The following is a 24,113-nucleotide window of genomic DNA, read 5'->3' as shown; positions in this document are numbered from 1 at the left end:
ACGGAATACTACTCTGCAAAGGACCGAAGTTTGCGGCACGGGTTATGCCCGCGTTTGGCGCGCCTACATGCCGAAAGTAATCGCATCGCATCGCGAAGCCGTGGATAGAAGAGAGAGAGAGCTTACACGGGCTTGACGCCAGCGCGTAACGCAACGCATGTACCTACTTTGTCTGCCTTGAAAAGATGGTGGAGAGAGAGAAAAAAAAAATGGTGTGCAGCGGTGGACTCCCCTCCCCCTCCAAGAAGCCGGATCTGCGGAACAATCGGAGAAGAAATCAAGGAAAAAAGAAAGAGAAGCAGAAGCAGAAGCACAAGCTGAGCCACAGCGCCGCCCATCACGAGCGCAAAAAATGGTGACCGTCATCGCTGTTGCTTCGATCTGCTCGCCCTGGGGAAACGTGACTACAGTTAGATGTCCCTGTTCCCCCTGGATGGGATGTTAATCGTCGCCCGAGCCTGAGATGATGCAGCAAAGTGCCGGAGCACACACACACACACACACAATCAATGTTAGTCACGACACGAAAAGGATGGGCGTGTGATGCGATCAACAAAATATCCCAGCTTTCCAACGGAACCTTTTTTTTTCCCTCTTTTAGTCCTAACGGCAAAAAAAAAAAAAAAAGAATGAATCCTCCGTTTGGCGTAACATCACACAATCATACAATGGCGCATACCGTCTTGACGCTAGTAGTTCAATGATCAGACGATTTGACATCTCCGTAAATCACCCTCTCCCGTTTTCTTTTGTACACATGTGCTTTTTTTTTTTCCATTACGCGCCAATGACACGGCAGCAGCAAGCGCCCGGCAAGCAAAAAGAAACGTATGCTTCGGCTTTTACAAAAAAGTCACCAGATGGACGGCCCAGAAATTCTCCCGCTATGTAAGTAACTCGCAACTCCATCTAAGCCACGCCGGAAAAAGATACCTTGGGTAGAGACAAGAACAAAAAAGATAAACAGCTCCTCTTTTTTTTATTTCTTAATTATTCGCTTCTCTCTCAATCATCCACTGTGGCAAAAGCCGGCTCTCGTTCTCCACGTGGCCAGTCACAGGACTCTGCGCTCTTCATTTTAGCCCAAAAAGTCAGATGGCGGTGCCGCATTATCGCGCTGTGATGATGTGACGGTGCTTCTCTGTTTTGGTTTGGTTTTAATGGCTCATGGAGCTAGCTAGCTACATGTATCTGTAGAGCTGCCCTGATTCTTGATCTAATGTTGCATTGCTCTACGGAGTTAAAATAAATAAATAAATTAAATTGTACTGTACCAAGAATGTATGATGATGGTGACGCCGACCATGCTCAGTGAATACGAGAGGGACGTATTCTTGATGGCTTGCAGCTTGTTTTTGACGGGCAAGCAAGAATTCCCCGTGTCTGGCGGGGGATCAACTGACAGCTTCTCCCCCTCCTCCATCAAGAGAGCCACGGCTTGGCTGGGAGCCAATAGCTGCGGCGGCTAGCAGATGTATGCACAAAGAGCTCCCCCAAGCTACCCTTGCACAAGCAAAGCTCAAAGATCATCACCGACATCGATTGAGTCTAGTCTCTGTGACTCAAACACGAAATCAATCTTTAGCAATTCAGCGGTACCTAAGCTAGTCTATCAATAGAGGCATTAAATCAAGTTAGGCATTCAACATCTTGCATTGAAGAGGAAGTAAAGTTCTTAAAAAAAAAAAAAAACCTCTTATCCTCACATGAGCTTAGAGAAACCCCGCTGTCTCAGCTATCTCTTTTGCCGCGATAGCAGCAATGTTAAAAAAAGACCAAGAGGATTGAAAAAGCTACATGGGCCGTAGCACAATAAAAGCCCTCATCACAAGTACCGCCATCCTTTAGCTTCTGTGATGGATTGCTTTTAGCGCGAGCGACGGGCTAAGAGACGGCCGCCAGCGGATCATCCGCTTATATACAATAGAACACTACTAGCATTGCAATCTATCGTCATTGTTCTGCGAGATGGGGCATTTCTGGACCCTCGACTTTTTTTCTTTTCTTTTCTCTTTTTGCACTGTCATGCATATGGTTGCTGGGGACATTCTAGATGTTGAGTCTAGAATTCTTATGGAGTCTCGATCGAATTTTCTTCTTTGCATATACTTTGTATATACCCTTCATGTATAGGTAGGTAAGTTGATTGTAAGTGGCGCTATATGCTTGTCAGTAAGAATTTACATACAAGCTGTTGCTCTTCTTCCTTTGTCCAAGCCACTCCAAGCCGCCATGTGGAAACGCCCCGCTCGCACCGTACCGTTACCCGCTGCCGTTTTGCTCTTTGTTACAGGAAAAAAGCCTCCAACACGGTTCTGACAAGTTCATCACCCCAGCGCTTGCTCGAGGTCACGTTCAGCTCCATTGTCTTGTTGCGTCCGCTGGTGTTGCCCGCTTCTGCTTACAAGCTACCCGCCAACGGTCCATCTTTGGATCCTGACGGGGCTTCGTCGTTCATCCTTCTGCTTGCTATGCGCAGTGGTCTTTGAAGCGGCGATGCGGGAGTACCTACTTAGGTAGTATTTAGTAGTAGTATCCTGCTTATACCCAAGTATGTGCTTGTCGCAGTACGGGTAGTGGCAGCAAAAGCCCCTCCTCTCCCTCCCCGCAGACCTACAGCTCAGCTCAATACTTGGCTGCTCTACACTGTACTATAGCAAACTAGCAGTAGACTCGACGGGAAGCTTATTGTGGAGGAGTGACGGAATTCTCCCCTTTAGCTCAAGTGGCTCGACTCGTGTCAGGCCCAAGCCGTCCAGTCAGGAGAGCGTGGCTTGGCTGCTCGTCCACCACGCGGGTTTCACTGGGGCCGCACGTCGTCACCTGGTTGGGCCAGTGGCCGTTTCGTCGAATGGAATGTCTTGGAAGCTCAGAGCTGGATTGGAGGAGGGGTTTCTGACAGGTCCCGGGGCCCTGTCCAATCACGCGCCAAGAGGTGCGGAAGCCCGCCCAAGCCGCACGTTTGCTTGGATGCGTCTCTTTTTGCTGCCATAGCCTCGCTGGCCCGCCTGAGGCGACGACACGACAACCTGTTCCTGGATCTAGCGGTGGTTGGAGGCACGTTGCCTGCGTAGATTCCCCCTTTTCCGCCAACCAAAGCCATAGGGCCTCCATCCTTCTCGACTAAATGCTCCACGCTGGCACTTCCCACATCGAATGGCGAGGTGAATCGAAGTTGAATGGGTGTGGGAGGCCCATGGGGGGCCCATATGTATTGGCTACGAGAGAGGGGTGAGTGAGGCGCGTCTGTCTTTGTGATAGGCCGTTGGTTGATGGTGGAAAAGAGAAAGAAAGCCCCAGATGGTGTCATGCAGCAACGCTTGTTGCTTTCTGGCCGCAGCGAATTGCAGCCCGCGGCCACATGCAAGTCGTAGGCCAGAAAGTGCAGTCAAGCTCTCCGTCGGCGATATGCGATATCAGTATGTGATGCGATGCGATACAGTATGCATCTGGATGGATACCCCTGGGGCGGCACTGGTATCAATACCTTGTAGCGACTGCTGTCATGGCGGGGCAGGACATCAAATGCAAGTAGATATACCGGGCCATCTTTGTCTGAGCTTGAGATACCTGTATACCCCGTGGAGGCTCGTGATGCGGACAACATTGCTCTGCCGCGTCGCACATACAGGTCCATGTATGGAGTACATGCGTCCTCACATGCCTCTGAAGCAAGGAGCTTACGAGCATGTAAGGATCAGGTATGTCCTCCGTGTTCGTGCGGTGGCCTTTGCTCCGTATATCGGTAATCCTGCAGCTTCTCTGCTCTCTTCAGGTCCAACATGCAGACAGCGCTCTGCCGTCTCGTATGTATGTACAAGCAATGGCCCATGCTGGGTCTCTTCCAAAGCGGGGGGGATCCAAAGAGCGAAACTTCGTTGCGGGTCAGTCTGTTGACATCTGTAGATGGTCGCTCTGGGCGACAGGAGGGGCCAAGTCCATTGTTTGCGTTTCGCCTTTCTTCAGCCTGTTTTGCTTTACTCGCTATTACATACATGTAGTATATGCCCCTCTATGGTCCCCTTGATGGCCTCCCCGCAGTCGGGAGCAGCTCGCTCGCTCCTTTGGCGTGCTTGTTCCTGTAGGACCCCGGTCTACCGCGGCCGGCAGCGCGGATGCATCTTGGAGACTGTGCCTCGCATATGTACAAGCTGCTGTCTGGCGAAAGCGGCCTACCCAAGAGAGGCAAAGGATCAAGCCTGGAGTCTTTGAGAGGGCGTCGAGCTGCCACGCCATTGGCGAGCGCAGACGCAGGTCACGGAGGCTCGGGGCATCCGGGGAGGGAGACGCTCATGGGATGTGATTGCTGTCCAGCGAAGGACGCTGAACCAAGGCAAGGGCAGGTAGCCGAGTGGCAGAGCGTGCGACGAGCGATGGAGTCGACCCTTTCTCGTGACTGGAGGCGACAGGCTCTCAGGAGCTGCTGATGCTCGCCGGGGCTTATAGACAGCTTGTGCCGCGCCCAAAGCGATAAGGAGGCAAGACACGGGAATACCTGGAGCTACTTTGCGCCTTGGAGCCATTGCCAGCAGCTGTGCTGTCGCTGAGGCTCTTGCCTTGATGCGGGAGCCACCACCACGAGGCGCCGTGGAGTACATGTAGATGATTCCATTCCGCATCTGGAACCGTGCTTGCGTATCTCTGGTGCGCCATTCTGTAGACACATGCTCTGTAAAACTTATAATAAAGAACCCTCCACGCCGGGCTCGCAAGAGAATGCCAACCAACTTGTTCGCGGCCTGCACGCGGGAAGCGGGCAGCAGCTACATGACAATAAGACACACACACCTCGTTCTCGTTTTGGAAGATAGCAGCACCACCTCGCATCTCGTCCTTCTATCAATCTCCACAATCTGACTCTGCTCCATCTGCGTCTTCCATGCTTGTTCTTTGGCTCCCTCTCGCTATTCCTAATCAATTGCTTTCTTTCTAGTCCTTCTCCCACCGATAGCTGATTGTGGGGAGGGTTTCCAAGGATCCAAGCTCCGCTGACTGGGACGAGAATTCGTCGCTACGCCCAATAGCAGCTTGTCACAGCACCATACTACGACTGTATACTCACTCTCCTTCTGCGCTCTGAATACGACTCACTATTATTGATACAATACGCACACTACCTACTGTCCAGCACTCCTTGCACGTCCAAGCCATCGCTAGCTCCCTTGTTGCGGCCTCGACCTACACCGCCTGTGCGTCTCCAGAGATCGACTGCCTGACACAGCGAGTCCCATGCGCTTCTACATGTACAATTACGCTGCCTCCTTGATTGCCGCATTCTCATTAGTATACCATTCGGTATTTTGCGTGTATTTTGCCTTGGCAGTAATTGATCGACCGTTCTGGCGCTTGAGATCCATCTCCGCATTTAACACGCGGCTCCTATAAGCGCCTGAATGCGAGAAGCAGGCCTCGCCACTCCAGCACACGCTGCAGCGACTCAGCATCTGCCTTGCACCAGCCACGCTGGAATCGCTGAGGAATACCCAGTTAATTACACCAGCCCTGCCCAGCAATTGACTCATCTTGTCGTTCTGTCCGTTTGTTAGATCTGAGGAGAGTGAAGCAATAAGTCATTGATTGCTCAATTGTCGGTCGTCATCGGCATCGTCATCGGATTCTTTGCTCGTCTATTAAAGCGAAACACCCATCCCGCCGCTGCTACTCGGATGGTACCAGACGTCAGCCGATATCTGCGCACCTGCGACCTGGTACCCCTCGCGTCCTTTTCTCTCACCCAGTTCCTCCCCCTGGCTTCACTTCTAAGCAGTTTGTAACGCCGATTGCTGCTTACAGGTACATTCTACTGTGTGCCTGTGTGAGCTGCATAATAAAGCCCTGGAGTCATCACCTAATCTTTGTCTGATTTCATCCATACTGTACGTGCACTCATTCGGCGGCTGCTGCTTTGAGATCGATTATAAACGCAAGGAGAGGAGAGCGCAGAGAGTCTCATCGACAAACAATCACATACATACCTACACTCGCTCGCTTACACTCACTTAACTCACCTATTTACTCACTCACACTCGCTCGCTCACTCACGCACCGCTTGCTCATCCGGGTGCTCTGCGCTGCCCTGCTTTGGGTTTGTCACGCGCTCCAGCCCAGCGCTGTCCTCCCAGCCTGTCTGGCTGACGCATTCACTGTCCCCCTTCCGATTCGCTCCAGCTCCAGCGCCGGGCTCTGACCAATCCCACCGCCTCCATATTCTTCTGTCGCCTTCTCCGAACCGAGGACGCCGGCAACGCTGCGAGAGAGAGAAAAAGGCGCTTGGACGAGGACGGGCGAAGACGGGTGCCGAGACTGCTGAATGCCGACGGCTCGTGTCGCTGTCATCGCTTAGCTAACCATTGCCATTGCCATTGTCATTGCCGTCGTCGTCGTCAACGTCAAGCCTCAGCCACGTTTGCTCGCCGTCCCAGGAGAGCTTTTAACCCGCCACGCCTCCCGCCACCCGCCCGGCGCAGAGGCTAAGAGGCCACCCCTCGTCGACACGCACAGCGACTCGACCGACCAAATCTCACCATCCGCAGCCCACCCGCTCAACCCATCCGCGACTCGCCTCCCCCACCACCCTCTACGAGGTACGTGAGCGTTCGCTGCGCTACGCCTCTAGCAGCGACGGATCCTGCCTAGGCCGGCGCCCCTCGTGTGCTGCGCTCCGCTATTAGTGCCTGTCCTGTGCCTTGTCCCTGTTGCCAGCGCCAGCGCCTCTAGCACGGCTAGCACCCTCTAGCCCTGGCCCGTTTCTGCCGAATCACCTCGTGCAGCCGCCGTCCGGGCCCGTGACCTCACGACCTCAGGTACAAGGCCCAAGGTACCAGCGATCCCTCTCCCCCCAAACAAGCCAAAAGGGGACGGCGAGCCTCCATCTTGATTCTCCCGCAAGCCTTGCGTGTGCTTCGTTGCATCTGTCCAGCCCGCCTCTTTTTTGCCTCTGGCTCTGCCCTGTCGCCGGTTGTCTGATTTCCCTTCCCTTTGCTTCCGACCTTTTCTGCGTATTGCCCGGAAGGCTGTCATTCCTTTTTCAGCCAAATCAGCGGCGGCTGGCATTCCATTGCAGGCAGCTGGGTTTTTGTTATTCGCCTCCCGCCTGCATACAGCTTTTGCTACTCGTACTTGTTACTATACTAGTACAACTTTTACTGCTACCTACTTACTCATAAATTGCCCCCCTCATCCTCAGGCCATCTCTGACCGCAGTGCCCCCTTTTTTCTCTTGACTGCGCGCTCTTGGACTGAGAGACCAATTCAAGCATTTGTCGCAGCTTCTCACTCCCCGTCGCTGTGGACTCGATGCAAGCTGCCCTCAGGACGCTTCTATAGCTTAGACCTTTGACACAGCCTCTTACTGCTGCAAGGCACTCCCGTCATCCCCTTCAGTACCACCCACCATGAGCTCCTCGTCCCTTCCGGATCATTACAAGGTTCTCGGTGTTGCCAAGGATGCTCAGGAAAAGGACATTCGCACGGCCTATCGCAAGCTTGTCTTGAAGTGTCATCCCGACAAGGTGCAGGACCCGACGCTCAAGGCACAGAAACAGGAAGAGTTCCAAAAGGTCCAGCAGGCATATGAGCTGCTGACCGACGAAGAGGAGCGGAAAAAGTACGACGACCAGATCAGATTGGCCGAATTGAGAGAGCAGCTGCGCAAGACTGCCGTTTCGACCCCGCCGCGATCAGCCTCCAAGACCAGATTTAGCACCTTTGAAGTTCGAACTGCCGACCCGCATCGCGCCTCGTCCTACAAGGCGGCCCCTGGCGTCCCCCCCTCAGCCTCAAAATCATATGCGCAATCGCGATCCTACGAAGATGATCTGCCCTACAGCCATCGGGTATACCAGACTAGCTCTTCGCGCACAAGGAGAGGGGATACTACCTACGTGGATAGCCGCTCAAAGCGGGATAGCGAGAGAGAACGGGAACGCGAGCGGGAAAGAGAAAGGGAAAGGGAACGAGAGAGAGAGCGAGAACGAGAACGAGAAAGAGAACGTGAACGAGAACGTGAACGTGAACGCGAAAGGGAGCGCGAACGTGAGCGCGACAAGGATAGCAAAGAGCGCGAGCGCAGAAGGAAAGCCGACAAGGAAGAGGCCGCTCGCCGCGCTGAGAGGGATGCCAAAGACGCTCGCCGAGAAAAGAAGACCAAGGAGAAGAAGGACGACAAGAAGAAGCACGCAAAGTCGGCAACTGCTTACGATGACTTTAGCGACGATAACATTCCCATCCCTAAATCCGACAAGAAGAAGGCGAGCAAAAAGTACGATGACAAGCAGCGAGACCGAGATCACCGTGACGCTATTCCCATAGTGTCTCCTCCCCTTGTCCAGTCTTATCCTGACTACGTTACAAGCAAGTATGAGCCTGTGCGAGCTGCGCCAGTCGCTGCAGAGCCGTCTTCGTCCTGGGAGGATACCCACGCCAAGTTGCAAGATGCTGCCTCTTACATTAATATGACTCGGGCCAAGGAGGGCAATCTTAGTGGTCCTAAGCGGTCTGTGACTTACAGCCACCACATGAACCAGCCTCCCGCTGTCCCAACTCCCCCACCTGCTCCCAACCAAACGTCTCCTTTCCCCGTCCCCGAGGAAGATGACGCTCGTCGTTCATCGGCGGCGGCGCGACCTCGCCGTGGCTCGACGGAAAGCAATCGTGCCAAATACAGAAAGTCATCGCGAGAACCCGTCGCTGACTCTGGTCCCATGGGCTCCCCACGCCACACATCCCATCCGACAATGTCTGGCTCCCCCCCTCATTTGTCGAGGACAAACACCATGCCGGCTGACCCAAGCAGCTATGCGAGAGCTGTGCCCATCACTCGTTCTAAAACCTACAATTATGGAGAAGGATTCGAAGTTCGCGGACGGAATCGTTCACGCTATACCGCGCAAATCAACGAAGAGGATGATTCAGATGACTATCACCAGGCAAGAGATCGCAGAAACCGTGCCGGCAGGAGAGATCAATCCATGGACCAAGGTTATACAGAAACCTCTCGATACGCTGGATACGAGAGTGGCCGACAGCCATCGTATAGCCGTCGCGCAGAGCCTGAGCAGGATCGATATGCCTATTACGCTGCTGGCCACAGTGACGGCCGACCTTCCATGCCAACCCGTGAAAGCGGCTACTCTACTTCGGCCGGATCCGCGCAATTTTCCAAGGTCAAGACCAACAAGAACTACTCGTACGAGGATGCGCATTACACCCACTATCAAACCCCCAAGTCGCGCGAAGAATATTCTACGTACGCTTGACGGCACCTGGCTTCCATTCTTATATTCCATTTCATATTCTTTCTACTGTGTCTCCCTATTTATGACCTGGCCCTGGTCTTAACTCGGCGATATTTCACTGAAAATAAAAATCCTCCACGGGAGCTTTGGTACCCCTTTGAGTCTCATTAACAGAACTGTTCGCATATGCTGTCTTTTTTTGGAATCTCCTTTTCTCTTTCTTTATCTCGACATTTCTTTCGCTTATTTCCTTTTCCGATTCAGTCTTGGTTTTGACCTACACGACGAGATGAGATGACCTATTTTACGATTTAACCACAATGAGGACTGCACTGGTGTTGCGTCCACGATACGGGATGATGGCTTTCCCCCACCTTTTCTTATTATTTCTGAGCGTGTATATTGGACGGTGGCAGTATTATTCCCTCTTTCTTATATCTCTCATGATTGTTGAGATTACTTATTCGAGGACACTGAAAGTGAAGCCTTCACTCAATGTACCTTGGCTTGAGGAGAATTTGTTTGTTTTTGCATGCGCACATGATACAGGGGCCCAGTCCTTTGAAATGTGCCACCTGGCGTTTTTTTTTTCTGGAGGAACTACATCAGTATGACAAGCCCAAGGATACCATTCGCTCTTTTTTTTCTTCTCTTCTTTAGAACATGGGCATGAATTTGTTGGACGACAGAGATTGAACAGAACAACGGCTGAAAGATGGAAACCACGAAGCATTTACTTGTTTATTTATTGGATAGAGCCGTGATATGACAGCGCGCGCCGGAACGCGAGATGACTTTGATGAACTTTTTTTTTTTTTTGGACGGATGTTGCTTTACGCCATTTTACCTGATCAGGGATTTGTTTTTTCTTTCCTTTTCTTTTCCTACTTTCCTTTTCTCTCTTTCGCATTGGAAACTTATTCGAGATAAAGACAAATATGTAGCTAGCTATCTGCGACTATAAGGCAGGATATGAATATGAATATGAACATAAGAATTGAAGCCGAATACTAGTTTTCCTTACCTTTTGGATGGATGTGATGGTGATATGAAGAATTTCAGTGAATTGGAACAAATTCCACAGCTTATGAAGTGAGAGGCCTGGTTAGTCGAATGCTTTTTGGTCACTTATGACGTTGAATTAACTTTCTCATCACAGTTTACTATACCATTCGAGAGTCGAACGAGATGATGGGTTAGAGGCCAGTCTTGTTCCCTTTTTTTAACTCCTTCTCCGCAGCACAGCGCTTAATAAACTAACAGCGGTTCAACTAGAGGCGCCCTATATTGGCACCCGAGGCTGGTCTCCGCTGCACTTCCTTTAAAGTGCAGGCATGTCACAGCTTGGCCCATCATCTCCGCTTTGTCAAAGTGGGGAAGCTGTATTTGAAATAGTGGCAGGATTTCTAAGCAGCTCAACATTATTCATATTGACGTCTTTGCCATAGGTATATATACACCTATACATCGACATAGTACGTATCTAAATCGGTGCGGTACTAAGCAGCTGCAACTCGTACATCGCAATCAAGACAAAAAAAAATAGTTATCCACCAAGATGGGTATCCCGACTGATATCACGCTCTACACGGCGGGCACGCCCAATGGCATCAAGGTTTCCATCCTGCTGGAGGAGCTTGGCCTAGAGTACAAGGTGAATCTCCATTGCCATTTCAATATCCTCAAAAAATCATATACGCGTATTAGATGACAAGTCCTACGTTGTTGTGTAAAGCTAATAACTTGCCTTTCTCTTCTTCTTTTTATTGTAGGTCCATAAAATTACTATGAGCACCAATGAGCAAAAGGAGCCTTGGTTCCTTGAGATCAACCCCAATGGTCGCATTCCCGCCATCACAGACAAGTGGACTGACGGATCCGACATTCGTGTCTTTGAGAGCGGCGCCATCCTGCAGTATCTCGTGGACCGCTATGACAAGGACCACAAGGTTTCGTATCCCAGGGACTCCAAGGAGACGTGGGAGGTGAACAGCTGGGTGAGGAGAATCATTCCCCCTCTCTCTTCTCCCCGCTTTAGTGGTGGAAGTAGATATTGTGTTTGGCTGACTCTGTGCAAAATAGCTTCACTGGCAGATGGGTGGCTTGGGTCCTATGCAGGGACAGGCAAACCATTTCAACAGTACGCTTCCCCTTTTTTTTTCTTCCTTATGTCTTTTCTCTCTCTCTCCATATGATCCCGACTTGAGGGAGAAGGGCAATTCAGTACTGAACACGCTTGGTAGGATATGCACCTGAGAAGATCCCATACGGCATCAACCGCTACGTCAACGAGACCCGTCGTCTCTACTCCGTCATGGAAGCACAGCTCGCAAAGTCCACTTCGGGCTACCTCGTCGGCGACCGCGTGACCATTGCTGATGTTGCCGCCTGGGGATGGGTTGCCGCTCACGGTAAGATCTACGTAGTATCTTTAATTTTTATTTTTTGAAAGTTTTGAACTAATACACTTCTTCAGCCTATGCTGGCGTCTCGCTGGACGAGTTCCCGCACGTCGAAAAGTGGCTCAACACGCTTCTCCAGCGGCCGGGCTTCGAAAAGGGTCGCAATGTGCCTGACAAGCACACGGCGCTTGAGACGGCGAAGTTGACGTCTGAGCAGATGGATGAGATGGCGGCGAAGACGAGGGAGTGGATTCAGCAGGGCATGAAGGATGATGCGAAGAAATGAGAGAGAGCGTTTGTGTATGTGTGTGGCATTTTTTGCGTGACGCTGAGAATGAATGTGTTATTAGTGGCGATGAATATACCGCTAATACGAGAAATGAAAATTGAAGTTTTATCTTCTTCGTTGCGAGTTGAGTGAGGTCCTATAACAGAGCTCATGCCGTAAGAGATTGAGCAAGTAGTGGTGATAGTTCTACCTACGCCTAGTAGTTAGTCATGTGAGACAATTTGCTCCTTTGCTGTGAAATCGTATGAAAATATGACAAAGTCAAGCGTGTGACTAATAACCATCATCCAGATCGACATGCTTGCTAATTGCGTGCTCAACAGCAGCAAGACGACATCCGAACCAGCGGCTCATCGGCTCTTACTCACTCGCCGGTCTTCCCCAACCAAAGAAATCGCCCCTCTCCCCACACAACGTGTGTAAGTTATATTCTCGTCTAATATTCATTTTCAATTTTTTTGGCTTCCAGCCAATGATTTATTTAGAATTCTCATTCATTCAATTAAATGAAAAAAAAAAAAATGAGTAACAACCCCCCTGCATTAAAGCCCAGGGTAGTATTTCTTTTCCGAGTTTGGCGCATCACGAAAGACGCACAAGGCGATGGTGCAATTCCCGCTTTTGGTGTGGGTGAGTGGATTTGTAGAGGCGGCAGGGAAGATCCCTGGTGCGTGATTTGGGGGAGAAGAACCGGAAAAAAAAAATGATATAAAAAAAATTAGAGGCTTTCGAACCGTCTTACATGGGAATGTGTTTTGCGCAATTGTGGGATTGAATTGTTCAGGTTTCGTCGTGTTGGTTAAAAGAAGCAAAGCCGCCTTTATCTTCAGTTTCAGCGACCCGTAACTCAGACTTCAACTCTCTCGTAAGCAGTAGTTTCACATCACCATGCCCTCAACAGCACCAGCCACGCCGCCGCCTATATCGCCGCCGGCCATAAATCTGCCAGAGTCCTCCTCAATCGACGTCGAGCGCCAATCCTCCCCAATCTCCCGAGAAGACACGCCTCTCCTCACCACGCCCGACGACAGCGACGATGCGTCCCAAGCCTGGTCCCCTCCCCTGGGCTTCATCCCCATCCAGCTCGCCATCATGACAAACGTCTTCCTCTACGGCTTCGACGGCACAATCACCGCGGCCACGTACGCCGTCATCAGCTCCGAGTTCGACGCCGCCAACAGCGCCTCCTGGCTGACCACGTCGTACCTCGTCACCGCCACGGCTTTTCAGCCGCTCTACGGCCGGGTGTCTGACATCTTTGGCCGGCGGGCGTGCTTCTTCGTGTCGACGGTGGTCTTTGCGCTGGGATGTCTCGGCTGCGGCGTGGCGAGCACCGTCTTTACGTTGAATTGTATGCGGGCCATTACTGGCGTTGGCGGGGCGGGACTGATGACGATGGGTGTGTTTAACTGTTTCTCTGGTTACTTTTTACATTTACTTGTACTGACTTTTACGGCCTTAGCCACCATCATCAACTCGGACATGATTCCCTTTCGCAAGCGCGGCATGTATCAAGCCATGCAAAACGGCGTTGTTGGCTTCGGAGCCATCTGCGGAGCCTCCTTTGGCGGCACCATTGCCGACTACATCGGTTGGCGCTGGTGCTTCCTCTTGCAGGTGCCCTTTTCGGTCTTTGCCTTCATCGCCGGGTATTTCGTGCTCAAGAACCAGCACCAGGGGATCGCCGCCGAAGGTGGATTTGGCGCTCTGTGGAAGAGAGTCGATTTCTCGGGCGCCCTGCTGCTCGTCACTGCTGTCTCGACGCAGCTGCTTGGGCTGAGCCTCGGCGGGAATGAACTGCCCTGGAGCAGTCCCTGGGTTATCGGAGCGCTGGCGATTAGCGTTGTGCTGTTTGCCGTCTTCGTTCGTGTCGAGGGCAACACGACGGCCATGCCAATCATACCGCTGAGGATGCTGCAGGGAACAATGCCGATTGCCACGCAAGTCGCCAACCTTTGCGCGGGCATGTCCATGTATGGGGTTCGTTTTAATCCTCCCACAAAGTATCAGTTATGAAAGTTTGTCAAGTTTGTTCAACTAACAGCTGCTGGGCAGTATCTCTTCATGCTTCCGCTCTTCTTCCAGGCCGTCCTTCAAGATTCGGCTACCAAAGCGGGCGTTCGTCTGTCTCTGCCTTCGTTGGCCATGCCCTTGGGAGGCTTGATCTCAGGCACAGTCATGTCTCGGTGGGGAAAGCTGATTCCACTTATGCGAACGGGACTTGTACTTATGACGGTTGGCCAAGCTATGGTCTCGTCGTGGGCCTTTTCAGATGCGTCATGGAAGTATGTCTGGTATATATTTCCTTCTCACTTGGGCACAGGAATGGTGTATCCGGCGATTTTGTTTATATCGATTGCATCCCACGCTCATTCAGGTATGTCCTTATACATGTGGTCTAGCCCAATACTGTTTGATAGTAGATCTTGATTAACATTTGTTTGCAGATCATGCCGTATCCGCTTCGACTACCTATCTCGTTCGATCCCTCGGAACCGTCTGGGGAGTGTCCGTCACGTCGGCTATTGTTCAAAACACGCTCAGTGTACGCTTACCACAGGTCTTGAGCGAGGTACCAGATAAATGGAGAGTACGACCCTTTTCTTTATGTCGATTTCAATATTTTTTTCTAAGTGGTGAGGTAAATGACAACTGACGCAGCATTTCTTTTTGTCTAGATTATTGATGAGATTCGACACTCGGTGGAAGCCTTGCGCACGCTTCCGCCTGATATCCAGCTAAGCGCTCGATTAGTATACTATGATGGACTGAGGCTTGCTTTTGTTGCAACCACTCTGGTGGCTGCCATTGGAGTGGCTGCCGCGTTTATTGCGAACCCAGCCAACTTGCGAAAGACTCATGGTTAACCAAGGTCCTGGAATCGATGAGATAAATCGGCCATGTGCGACATTATGAGGCCCGCTTTGCCATAGGATGCCTTGTTATATAGAGTGTAGTTGAAGTAATGTGGCATCATGATAGTTTTAGGTGCTTCATATGTCGTCAATCATCTTGAATTTCACTTTTTCCAGAATACCAAATATTTGGCCTGCTGAATTGTTCCATTACACAAGTTGAGTAGCAGCTTTACAGGAGTGAGGTACTGCGTACTACTAAAGAGCCAAGTATCAATTGAAGTTACACACTATGGTTTTAACTGTGTCTGATTGTTTCACCGGAATGATGCTGTTTAAAGACAAAAGAGCGAGTGAAACTTTAAAAAGTCGATCATCCACGCTTTGAACCGCTAAGCGTAGCCCGCTATCTCCACCAAAACACCAAAAACTCGCATCTCCAGAATCTCACCTCTCAAACCAAAAAGACTCAACAAACAATTTTTTTTTTCTCTCTCCCTCAAACAGCATCAAAAAATATTTCACAACATGTCTTCACAACCTCCCCTTCCTCTGCCTCCATGGCTGCCCCCTCAGCTCTCTCAGTCACCATCTCCGACTCTCCACGCTCTCAGCACGTCTCTCCTCCCGCACCTCCTCACCGCAATCTCCCAGATCGGCGCGTCGCTGCGTACTTCGCATCACGTAGCTCTCGCCGGATCAGCAAACCTGTTTGGAGACGACCAGCTCAACGTGGACGTCTCGGCTGAGAACGCGGTTCGCGCAGCGCTGGCGAAATGCCCGCTTGTAGTGACAGCAAGCAGCGAGGAAGACCCGCAAGAGAAGGAGGTCCATCAGGGAGGAGAAGCTGCTGCTGCTGCTGCTGCTGCTTCGGATGAGAGATTCTCAGTTGCCTTTGATCCTCTTGACGGCAGCTCCATCATAGGCGCAAACTGGTCCGTGGGCACAATCTTGGGAATCTGGAAAGGCGAAACCGCACTGGGCAAAAGCCCCAAAGAGCAAATCTGCTCGATACTGGGCGTTTACGGGCCGCGGACGACTGCAATCGTGGCCATACGAGAGAAGCCGGAAGATGCCGGCCTATGCTTTGAGCTTGGGCTGGACGACAGCGGCTGCAACATTGAGCTCGTCCGGCCAAACGTCAGGCTCTCCTCGCCGCCGTACAAAACGCGATACTTTGCCCCCGCCAATCTACGGGCTGCTGCCGAGTCACCTTCCTATGCTGAACTTGTTGCCTCTTTCATCAGGGAAAAGTACACGCTGCGGTATAGCGGGGGGCTTGTTCCGGATCTGGGCCACATTCTTACCAAAGGCCACGGCGTGTACATTTCGCCTGTGACGCGGGCGAGCAAGGCGAAGCTGAGGAAGCTGTACGAGCTGTTTCCTGTAGGGTTGGTGGTGGAGTGTGCTGGAGGTAAAGCTGTGGATGAGAATGGGCGGGATGTGTTGGAGAAGGGGGTGGAGGGCTGTGATGAGCGGGGAGGCATCATATTTGGAAACACGGATGAGGTTGAAGAAGTGGTCAGGGTGTTGCTGGGATGATGGGCTTGGATAAGATAGATGTACACTCTCTCGCGAGGTTAAATCAGTTACAAGGGGCAAATATGAGGGCATGTTTTACATGTGGGATAAGTGTGTATCAGCTCATTAAAATTAACCAAATTCATCCGCTAGCTATGATATCACATAGTCTCGTAAGAAAGAAAAAAAGAAAAGTGTTTGTTCACAGAATCATTTCGAATTCGGGATCGCGATCATCGCCACAGCCGGCGTATTGATCGTATTTGCCCATCTTCTTGTCTTTGTTAATCTTGGATAGCCAAAGCACATTGGCTAAGACACTATTTGTTCGCAGTCAGCCTCCCTGTTCTTCCAGAGAAGACAATAAACAGGATGCATTAGGAAAGAAAAAAAAAAAAACTTACGCAAACCACGCATAGCACAGCAATCCTAAAATGATAGAGTGTCCTTTTAGATAGACGGGCCCCTCTCTATTCGGGTACACAAATGCTGTAAACACAATTCGCTCATTAGCCATCTGAATATCGAGGAAGATTCTATAAGAGGAAGCCATACTCGCAACAAACCCTCCGCAGTTGGCTACAGCCAGCTGCAAAGCCGAAGTCGTCGCTCTCTTGTAATGTCCCGCCGAGTTATTCGCGTTCCACACCAGCACGCACGGCACGGAGCTGTACATGCCCATGGCCATGAGGCAAGTCATGCCGAAGCGGACACTGGCTGACTGGACGTGGGCAATTGTGGCGTAGCCGATAATGGAGATGGGGAGCATGACGAGCATGGGCAGACCACGGAGCTTGATGCGGTCAGAGATGAGGGCGACGGCAACTTGGCGGGGCGACATGTTAGCATTTCTATTCATGTATGAGTGTGATATATGAACGCACCGGTAGTGGGAGTTGCCACGGCATAAGGAATGACGGTCCAGAGCTGGACTTTGTTGGCGTTGGTCGTGATTTGAAGGGCATTGACAATCGTAGGCAGCTTTCGTCAAGTTAGCATCAACCAAATTGATCATGTATAAAGGGAGAAAAAGAATGTTTTGAGAAAGCGTACGAAAAGACCAAACGAGTAGACTCCCGAGAGCATGGCAAAATAGGCCGTCGAGGTAAGCCAAATCTGGACGTTGAAGAGACCGCGGCGGACCTCGGACCACTTGAAGGCTTCTTCTGCTTCGAGTGCCGGGCTATATGACGATGAAGTGAGTCAGTTTGGTTCTACCTAAGAAGAGCGCAGAGTAAGTATACGGGGAGCGTACTTGAAGCGCCCACCGTTGTCGTTTGCCAATCTCTCAGAAGCGAAATCTCGCTCCTCTGTCGAGAGAAACTTTGCGCTGGCAACGCCATTCGGCAACCAGATAAAGGCAACGACGCCAGAAGCAACAGTCTATTTTTGTTTACAAGTCAGTTCACCCACCCACAATTCATCAGGTTGCACACCTCTTATCAACGAAAGAAACAAAACTCACCAACAGGCCCTCGACGATAAAAATCCATCTCCAGCCCTCCAGCCCGCCCCGCGGCCCAATCGCCGACAACCCCCTTGCCAAAAGCCCTCCAAAGGCGCCAGACAGCGACGCCGCCGTGTAGAAGATGCCGATGCGGAGAGCCAGCTCGCCGCGCGTGTACATGCTGGACAGGTACAGCACGATGCCGGGAAAGAGGCCGCCCTCGGCGATGCCCAGCAGGGCGCGCACGGCGGCGAAGCTGCCAAAGGAGCGGATGAAGCCGAGACACATGGTGATGATGCCCCAGGCGACGGTCAGCGTGGGGAGCCAGATGCGCGGGGAGAATTTCTTGAGGACGAGGTTGCTGGGGAGTTCGCTGGAAGAGAAGGTATCATGTTAGTTATTGCTGTATTATTGTGATGATTGTAAGTTTCATGGCATGGTGGAGAAGACGGACCAGGCAATGTAGGTGGCGTAAAAGACGGCGAGGCCTTGCGAGTATTGGCCGTCTGTGATGCCTACATCGGACTCGAGGCCGAGGATCTTGGCGTTGCCGACGTTGGTCCTATCGAGAAACGAGCAGAGCAGCAAAAGAGCCAGAATGGGCATGACTCTGCAGAAGCAGCGTTGGTTAGCATCGATTGATAATGGCAATTATTGGCGATGACGTTACGCAATGCTATCCATCATAGACATTTTTTCCCACTGAGAGCTTGGGATCCTACCTTGTGTCTATCTTGAACAGAATCTTCCTCGCCAAAGCAGCCTCCTGCTGGCGCTCCTGCTCAGAACCAACTCCATGCTCCAGCTCCAGCTCTTGCTGCTTCTCGTCCTCAAAGTTCGTCTTTCCAGCACGCGAAATGGTCATTGCAGTGAATAAAAACAACTACAAGAAGAAGAAGCGTCTGTCTCACCGCCCAAAGGGATGTAATGTAAAAGCCAAAAAGGTAACACCAGAACTGAGGAGAGCTTCGGGCAGCTTTCCCCCGGGACTGGTGCTGTGCTCTACCGATCTGTCTTCTCCGCATATACCTTTTCTGACCCTTTCCCCATTATTTCTCTGCTAGGGTATTATGGGGGGGCAACACAGATTAAGCAAATGCCGTCTTGTTCTTGCGCAGGATTCGCGAGTCTGGGGGAAGCAGGGCGGCGGTTTCTGTCTCTCCGCAACCGCGCACTACGGCCTGCCCCGCATCGAACCCTTGTTCGTTTGTCGTTTGCATACGAAAGCAGAACAAGGGAGGTTCGTCTATGTCGACTATGACTCGTTGGGGATAGGTGAAATATGGGGTAATGGTGAGTGCAGATCTGCTGGTAGATTGTTGAGGGCGATTGGGTGCAGCGTCAAGCTATAGACAGAGATGTACGGTGAACCGTGATGGACAGCTATGGCGATGATATATTTGTAAATGGCCGTGTCCGAATAGTGCTTGTCATCCGCCGTAATACAAATGCCGTGATGGTTCCGGCTATTTACTCTCGGACGGGTTCAAGCTATACTCTCAGGCCGGCAATTGGCAAAGCTGGCTTGTATCATCTCACAGCGGGAGCTACGGTTGCTGGTGTTAGTTACAGATGCCGTTCTGTGGGGGTTGCTCCAGGGTAGGCTAAGAACTAAAACATGAGATCCCGTATGCACAGTACTCGAGTCAGGCTGTGCAGCAGAGATACAAGGCACACATTGATACTACTATTCTGAAATGCGCAGGCCGCAGTTCTCTCTCCCATGGACTTGTTGCCTCTTATTCCGTAGTTGGTAGCATCTCATTACAGCACGAGCACGCTATGACGCTCCAGTTGATGGACCCTCAATGCCCTCAATGGAACTTGGCACGGGGCAGCAAACGCAGCATAGACAGCAAACGCAGCATAGACAGCAAACGCAGCATAGACAGCAAACGCAGCGAACAAACAATTGCCATCTATGAGATCATCGGCGACACTTCTCGATTTTTCCAAATAGTGCAAACGCCCCTGTGCCCGTCTAGTTCGTCTCCTCTCAGCCAATAGGAGCACAGGGAATCCAGAGAAAGCTCTTCTTTTCTTCCCTCTTTTTTTTTCGCCCCCCGGCCCTCGGGCCAGCCGCTCCACCACACCGTGGGCTAAAACTTCCGGCCGGCCGGCCGGCTAGGGCATATTCCCGAATAAGTTCCGTATTTGGGACAACTTTAATGCTGGCAATGCCGAGAGCTCGATATAAAAGAATAGCGTCTCGCCATGACTCTTGATGTGTAGCTTTTGGATCGAGTCATTTTTCTATTTACTTTCTGCTGTCAAAGAATAACATTCTCTTTTGTTCTCTCTTCTTCATTTCGCATGATTAGTTGATTGAGTGTGTTAAGCTGCATAGCTCCCTCTCTCTGCACACCCCATCTCTATCTATACATTTTATTCTTTTTTTTTTTCTTCCCACAACTATCTATTTTTTCTAGCCAACACAGTACAAAAAATGGCAACCCTACTTCGACCAATCCATCCGAAACTGGCCCTCCCAAGAGCCTCTACCAGATCCTCCTTTCTCAACTCCGCAGCGGCTCAGTTTCGCCAAACCACAAGAGCCAGCCCCGTAAGAATACGATTCCTCTCGACGACAACCATCCGCCTGTCACAGGCACAGCAAACTCGACCAAAGTCAAAGGTTTACGAAAGTGTCGATGCCGCCGTGGCAGACGTAAAAAGCGGATCTACGATTCTGAGTTCCGGATTCGGCTTGTGTGGTATTGCAGGTATGCCATCTCGTGATTTTCACCCGTCATTGCCTGTCTGGTCTATCCACCTGGAAAAAGAGGGGACTAAGGAATAAATTAAATTTTCAAAAGAGGCAAAGCAGTTGCATTATCGAAACTAATCAATTTTTTTTCTCCCAATCTCCAGAAACTCTTATTCAAGCTCTCCACCGTCGAGGCCGCGAATCGCTACACTCCCTCACTGCCGTATCCAACAATGCCGGCCTGGAAGGCCGTGGCGGACTTTCCCACCTTACCGAGTCTGGCCAAATCAACAACTTGATTTTATCATATACGGGTGGCAACAAGGTGCTCGAGAAGGGATACCTCGATGGCGAGCTGGCAGTTGAGCTGTGCCCGCAGGGTACTCTGGCAGAGCGCCTGAGAGCAGCCGGAGCAGGCATTCCTGCGTTTTACACGCCTACAGGAGCATGTACGTGACACGACTATTCACACTTTTAACACTATCTACCCATATATATATATATATATATATATATATATATATATGCATGCGAACATGGCGGGCAAAAACTAACCTCATCACCACAGACACTCTCCTCCAAGACGGCGAAATCCCCATCCGCAACAACCCCTCCGGCGGCGCCCCCCTCGAAAACGGCAAAAAGCGCGAAATCCGCGACTTCAACGGCAAGCGATACCTCATGGAAACCGCCCTCCCCGGCGACGTCGCCATCATCCGCGCCTGGAAGGCCGACACCACCGGCAACTGCGTCTTCCGCCGCACCACCCGCGCCTTTGGCCCGCTCATGGCCAAAGCCGCCAAGCTGACCATTGTCGAGGCCGAGAACATCGTGCCCGTGGGCGAGATCGACCCCGACGACGTGCACCTGCCGGGCATCTTCGTGGACCGAGTCGTCAAGGCCACGGTGGAGAAGCAGGTCGAGTGTCTGCAGCTGCGAGATCCCGAGGCCGAGGCAAACGTCACAGCTAAGGACGCCAAAGCAAATCCCGGCCTGGAGCGCAAGCGACGCATTGCAAAGAGGGCGTCTGATGAGCTGAAGGAGGGCTACTATGTTAACTTGGGCGTGGGCATCCCGACCATGGCGGCGTGCTTTGTGCCCAAGGAGAGGACGGTGTGGCTGCAGAGCGAGAACGGTCTTTTGGGCATGGGACCGCATCCCACGCTGGAGGAAGTTGATGCGTAAGTTTTTATTTTTTTTTTCTAATATTTCATGTGGATTTTGGTGCAATGAGTTTGTGAGACTGGAAGCTGACTCCCAAATTAATAGCGACCTTGTCAATGCCGGCAAGCAGACCGTCACTTTTGTTCCCGGTGCTTCGACCTTTGACTCTTCAGAGTCCTTTGGCATGATCCGCGGCGGCCACGTCGACGTTTCCATCCTCGGTGTAAGTACCTAGTCCACTATCGAGAAACTCTTCATTTTCGATTATCAAAATTCACAAAGCTAACGACATCTTCTCTCAGGCCCTCCAAGTCAGCGCAGCAGGCGATCTCGCCAACTTCATGATCCCCGGCAAGCTCTTCAAGGGCATGGGCGGCGCAATGGACCTGGTCGCCAACCCGGAAAACACCAAAGTCATTGTCGCGACAGAGCACGTCGCCAAGGACGGATCGTCCAAGATTGTGCAAAAGTGCAGCTTGCCTCTGACGGGAGCTCGATGCGTGAGCACCATCATCACAGACTTGGTATTTACACTCCCCCTTTTGAAGCTCTTTTGAAAAAAGCCGAGTACTAACTTTCTTTTTTCTTTTTTAATAGTGTGTCTTCCAGGTAGACCGCGAGCAGGGCACCCTGAAGCTCACTGAACTGGCTCCGGGTGTTACCGTTGAGGAAGTAAAGAGCAAGACAGATGCGGCATTTACGGTAGCGGATGATATTATCACCATGGAATAAATTTTTGCGAGATTGGCAATAGAATAGAATAGGATCTTGTGTAAAAAGAGGAGGAACGAGATACCCACCAGGGACATTAGCAATAAATGGAGTTATTAGGTTGAAGTTCAGAGAGCATATGGGCCGATATAGTCATCTTTTATATATACCATTCGGATTATTCTGTTAGTGTTGGACGAGTTGAAAGAGAAGAGTGTTTGGCATAGCATACAGCTTTAATATATTAGCATGCATATGAAACCATATTCCCGTTTGTACATGTAATTCCGTCCTGATATACAACTTGTCTACGTGTATATTTGTAAAAAGTAAGACTAACAGTATTCAAATCTACATCTCATTACAAAAGCATCATAATCGCCATTCATAGCTTCGCTCCAAAATTACTTCCTCCCAATCCATCCACAATCCTATCTACAGCCTTCAACATCCACTCTCCTCCCTCATCCCCAGCCAACCACCTCACCCCTTCCTCGCTCTCACTCTCCTCCCTCCCCGCACCTTCAACCTCCAAATCATCCCGAAACGTCCCATCATCAACCGCCTTCCTCAGCCCAAACACATGCGACAAAACCTGCGGCCCAACGCCCGTCTGCGCCCTCAAGGCCGCCACCGCCACCAAGCTCGTCATGACCCTCCCCAGCCCCCTCTTCGTCTGGCCCCCCTCCGGATCAGACAGCAGCGGGCCGTAATGGCAATTCAGAATCACCACGGGCAGATCCGGATGCGACACGCCCAGCTTCTCAACCAGCTTGTCCTCAAACGGCGCGTAGATCGAATCCCACAGCCCTCTGCCCCGGGCTTTCACGCCCTCCACGTTGTCCGCCTTCAGCGTGCGCGACGGCTCCCTGCCCAGCGCTGCCGTGACGTGCTCCGGGAGAGACGCGTGGAAGGCGTTGAGGCAGTTGATGGTGCGCGGGATGCCGTTGAAGGAGATGCACTTGAGGCCGACCTCGCGGATGAATTCCGCGGTGCGCACCTCGGCTGCTGGAGAGCCTCCTCGTTCGGCTGTGGCGATGCCGTGGAGGATGGAGAGCGCGTCAGGCGAGTTGAGAGTGAAGGTAGCAGCAGCCTGTTTGTTTGTTTTTCTATCAGTCATTTCATCATATTATTTGATGTCCTTTTTGGTTCCCCTCGTTCCCCTGATATTGCCATCAGCCCGTTGGAGGGGGCTCTTATAACACTTCACATTAAGTGAAGCCGCAGCAAGACGCAATTCTCTACGAATTACACCAAACTCAAAAGCAATCATAGAGTAAACCACCAAACAGAAGGCACTCACAGAAATCGCCAGCCAGGCTCTCGCGCCAACGCCCTTCCCCCTCGCCTCCCGCGCAATGCCCCGAAACACCTCCCCCATCACCGCCGACGCAGCGCCCTTTGCGACCCTGCACGGCCCGGGCCTCGCAAATGGCGCGTTGATCAGCGCCTTCAGTCCTGGTGAGAGCTTCGACATGTTGCGCCGCCTGCGTCGCTTATCGGTTGATGTGGATGAGGATGAAGATGAAGATGGTGAGTTTAGCGGCTGCTGTTGCTGTTGTTGTTCCCGTCCAGCGCGCAGAGGCAGCTTCACTTCCCCCGTCATAACTCCACCCAAGTCTTGCTTCTTTTTAATTTATAAATGGACCTGCTTTTTATCCCTTCTCAATTAACAATGACATAATAACGGAATCGGAATGCCCAAGACAAAAGAGAGAATTAAAAACGGGGGGGCGGTTTTGTTACTGCCGCTACCCGAAACCCACTTTCGAGATCCGGTT

The 24,113-nt window shown here is 51.5% G+C and overlaps 8 protein-coding genes across 10 annotated transcripts; 5 read left to right on the top strand and 3 right to left on the bottom strand.

Moving 5' to 3' along the window:
* Positions 1 to 6,090: 6,090 nt before the first annotated feature.
* On the bottom strand, positions 6,091 to 6,336 carry TrAFT101_009207 (uncharacterized protein; the record flags this gene model as incomplete). The annotated part of the gene is made up of 1 exon (XM_066128575.1): positions 6,091 to 6,336. The coding sequence occupies one exon, from the start codon at positions 6,334 to 6,336 to the stop codon at positions 6,091 to 6,093; it is 246 nt and encodes an 81-aa protein (XP_065984695.1).
* Positions 6,337 to 7,394: 1,058 nt separating this feature from the next.
* Positions 7,395 to 9,257, top strand: TrAFT101_009206 (uncharacterized protein; the record flags this gene model as incomplete). The annotated part of the gene is made up of 1 exon (XM_066128574.1): positions 7,395 to 9,257. One exon carries the CDS (start codon positions 7,395 to 7,397, stop codon positions 9,255 to 9,257), a length of 1,863 nt encoding a protein of 620 aa, XP_065984694.1.
* A 1,439-nt stretch (positions 9,258 to 10,696) lies between these two features.
* TrAFT101_009205 (uncharacterized protein) lies at positions 10,697 to 12,041 on the top strand. The gene is made up of 5 exons (XM_024908983.2): positions 10,697 to 10,890; positions 11,009 to 11,233; positions 11,319 to 11,376; positions 11,480 to 11,647; positions 11,713 to 12,041. Exons 1-5 carry the CDS (start codon positions 10,795 to 10,797, stop codon positions 11,922 to 11,924), a joined length of 759 nt encoding a protein of 252 aa, XP_024755627.1. The 5' UTR covers positions 10,697 to 10,794; the 3' UTR covers positions 11,925 to 12,041.
* A 619-nt stretch (positions 12,042 to 12,660) lies between these two features.
* TrAFT101_009204 (uncharacterized protein) lies at positions 12,661 to 15,071 on the top strand. 2 transcript variants are annotated; one of them, XM_066128573.1, is made up of 5 exons: positions 12,661 to 13,326; positions 13,390 to 13,907; positions 13,983 to 14,304; positions 14,375 to 14,517; positions 14,606 to 15,071. In XM_066128573.1, exons 1-5 carry the CDS (start codon positions 12,816 to 12,818, stop codon positions 14,792 to 14,794), a joined length of 1,683 nt encoding a protein of 560 aa, XP_065984692.1. In that variant the 5' UTR covers positions 12,661 to 12,815; the 3' UTR covers positions 14,795 to 15,071. The 2 variants fall into 2 exon arrangements, with proteins under 2 accessions (XP_065984692.1, XP_065984693.1); XM_066128572.1 differs by having other exon boundaries at positions 14,375 to 15,071.
* Positions 15,072 to 15,184: 113 nt separating this feature from the next.
* On the top strand, positions 15,185 to 16,453 carry TrAFT101_009203 (uncharacterized protein). The gene has a single exon (XM_024908984.2). It carries the CDS (start codon positions 15,311 to 15,313, stop codon positions 16,322 to 16,324), a length of 1,014 nt encoding a protein of 337 aa, XP_024755629.2. The 5' UTR covers positions 15,185 to 15,310; the 3' UTR covers positions 16,325 to 16,453.
* Positions 15,638 to 19,027, bottom strand: TrAFT101_009202 (uncharacterized protein). 2 transcript variants are annotated; one of them, XM_066128571.1, is made up of 9 exons: positions 18,473 to 19,027; positions 18,205 to 18,360; positions 17,769 to 18,123; positions 17,559 to 17,686; positions 17,357 to 17,486; positions 17,188 to 17,284; positions 16,859 to 17,128; positions 16,708 to 16,792; positions 15,638 to 16,623 (listed from the first exon to the last, which is right to left on the bottom strand). In XM_066128571.1, exons 1-9 carry the CDS (start codon positions 18,613 to 18,615, stop codon positions 16,506 to 16,508), a joined length of 1,482 nt encoding a protein of 493 aa, XP_065984691.1. In that variant the 5' UTR covers positions 18,616 to 19,027; the 3' UTR covers positions 15,638 to 16,505. The 2 variants fall into 2 exon arrangements, with proteins under 2 accessions (XP_065984691.1, XP_024755630.1); XM_024901338.2 differs by having other exon boundaries at positions 16,422 to 16,623; positions 18,205 to 19,027.
* Positions 19,028 to 19,977: 950 nt separating this feature from the next.
* On the top strand, positions 19,978 to 22,602 carry TrAFT101_009201 (uncharacterized protein). The gene is made up of 6 exons (XM_024910321.2): positions 19,978 to 20,473; positions 20,622 to 20,906; positions 21,026 to 21,638; positions 21,727 to 21,844; positions 21,924 to 22,145; positions 22,219 to 22,602. The coding sequence occupies exons 1-6, from the start codon at positions 20,197 to 20,199 to the stop codon at positions 22,351 to 22,353; spliced, it is 1,650 nt and encodes a 549-aa protein (XP_024755631.1). The 5' UTR covers positions 19,978 to 20,196; the 3' UTR covers positions 22,354 to 22,602.
* On the bottom strand, positions 22,601 to 24,009 carry TrAFT101_009200 (uncharacterized protein). The gene is made up of 2 exons (XM_024908985.2): positions 23,636 to 24,009; positions 22,601 to 23,425 (listed from the first exon to the last, which is right to left on the bottom strand). The coding sequence occupies exons 1-2, from the start codon at positions 23,936 to 23,938 to the stop codon at positions 22,718 to 22,720; spliced, it is 1,011 nt and encodes a 336-aa protein (XP_024755632.2). The 5' UTR covers positions 23,939 to 24,009; the 3' UTR covers positions 22,601 to 22,717.
* Between the last annotated feature and the right edge of the window lie 104 nt (positions 24,010 to 24,113).

This window comes from Trichoderma asperellum, chromosome 5 (assembly GCF_020647865.1).
Source record: "Trichoderma asperellum chromosome 5, complete sequence".
Taxonomy (NCBI): Eukaryota; Fungi; Ascomycota; class Sordariomycetes; order Hypocreales; family Hypocreaceae; genus Trichoderma; species Trichoderma asperellum.
Note: the sequence above shows the minus strand (reverse complement) of the source record. Positions and strands in the feature narration are given on the sequence as shown.

What these genes read in the sequence shown, in the direction of transcription:
- TrAFT101_009205 (XM_024908983.2), top strand. Translation starts at nt 10,795, where the DNA reads ATGGGTATCCCGACTGATATCACGCTCTACACGGCGGGCACGCCCAAT. An exon ending in CGTGGGAGGTGAACAGCTGG is followed by an intron (nt 11,234 to 11,318) that starts GTGAGGAGAATC and finishes TGTGCAAAATAG; the next exon opens with CTTCACTGGCAGATGGGTGG. An exon ending in ACAGGCAAACCATTTCAACA is followed by an intron (nt 11,377 to 11,479) that starts GTACGCTTCCCC and finishes CACGCTTGGTAG; the next exon opens with GATATGCACCTGAGAAGATC.
- TrAFT101_009204 (XM_066128573.1), top strand. Translation starts at nt 12,816, where the DNA reads ATGCCCTCAACAGCACCAGCCACGCCGCCGCCTATATCGCCGCCGGCC. An exon ending in GGCGGGACTGATGACGATGG is followed by an intron (nt 13,327 to 13,389) that starts GTGTGTTTAACT and finishes TTACGGCCTTAG; the next exon opens with CCACCATCATCAACTCGGAC. An exon ending in TGCATCCCACGCTCATTCAG is followed by an intron (nt 14,305 to 14,374) that starts GTATGTCCTTAT and finishes ATTTGTTTGCAG; the next exon opens with ATCATGCCGTATCCGCTTCG.
- TrAFT101_009203 (XM_024908984.2), top strand. Translation starts at nt 15,311, where the DNA reads ATGTCTTCACAACCTCCCCTTCCTCTGCCTCCATGGCTGCCCCCTCAG.
- TrAFT101_009202 (XM_066128571.1), bottom strand. Translation starts at nt 18,615, where the DNA reads ATGACCATTTCGCGTGCTGGAAAGACGAACTTTGAGGACGAGAAGCAG. An exon ending in GACAACGGTGGGCGCTTCAA is followed by an intron (nt 17,487 to 17,558) that starts GTACGCTCCCCG and finishes ATCGTCATATAG; the next exon opens with CCCGGCACTCGAAGCAGAAG. An exon ending in TCTACTCGTTTGGTCTTTTC is followed by an intron (nt 17,285 to 17,356) that starts GTACGCTTTCTC and finishes ACTTGACGAAAG; the next exon opens with CTGCCTACGATTGTCAATGC.
- TrAFT101_009201 (XM_024910321.2), top strand. Translation starts at nt 20,197, where the DNA reads ATGGCAACCCTACTTCGACCAATCCATCCGAAACTGGCCCTCCCAAGA. An exon ending in TTACACGCCTACAGGAGCAT is followed by an intron (nt 20,907 to 21,025) that starts GTACGTGACACG and finishes TCATCACCACAG; the next exon opens with ACACTCTCCTCCAAGACGGC. An exon ending in TCGACGTTTCCATCCTCGGT is followed by an intron (nt 21,845 to 21,923) that starts GTAAGTACCTAG and finishes ATCTTCTCTCAG; the next exon opens with GCCCTCCAAGTCAGCGCAGC.
- TrAFT101_009200 (XM_024908985.2), bottom strand. Translation starts at nt 23,938, where the DNA reads ATGACGGGGGAAGTGAAGCTGCCTCTGCGCGCTGGACGGGAACAACAA. An exon ending in GAGCCTGGCTGGCGATTTCT is followed by an intron (nt 23,426 to 23,635) that starts GTGAGTGCCTTC and finishes ACAAACAAACAG; the next exon opens with GCTGCTGCTACCTTCACTCT.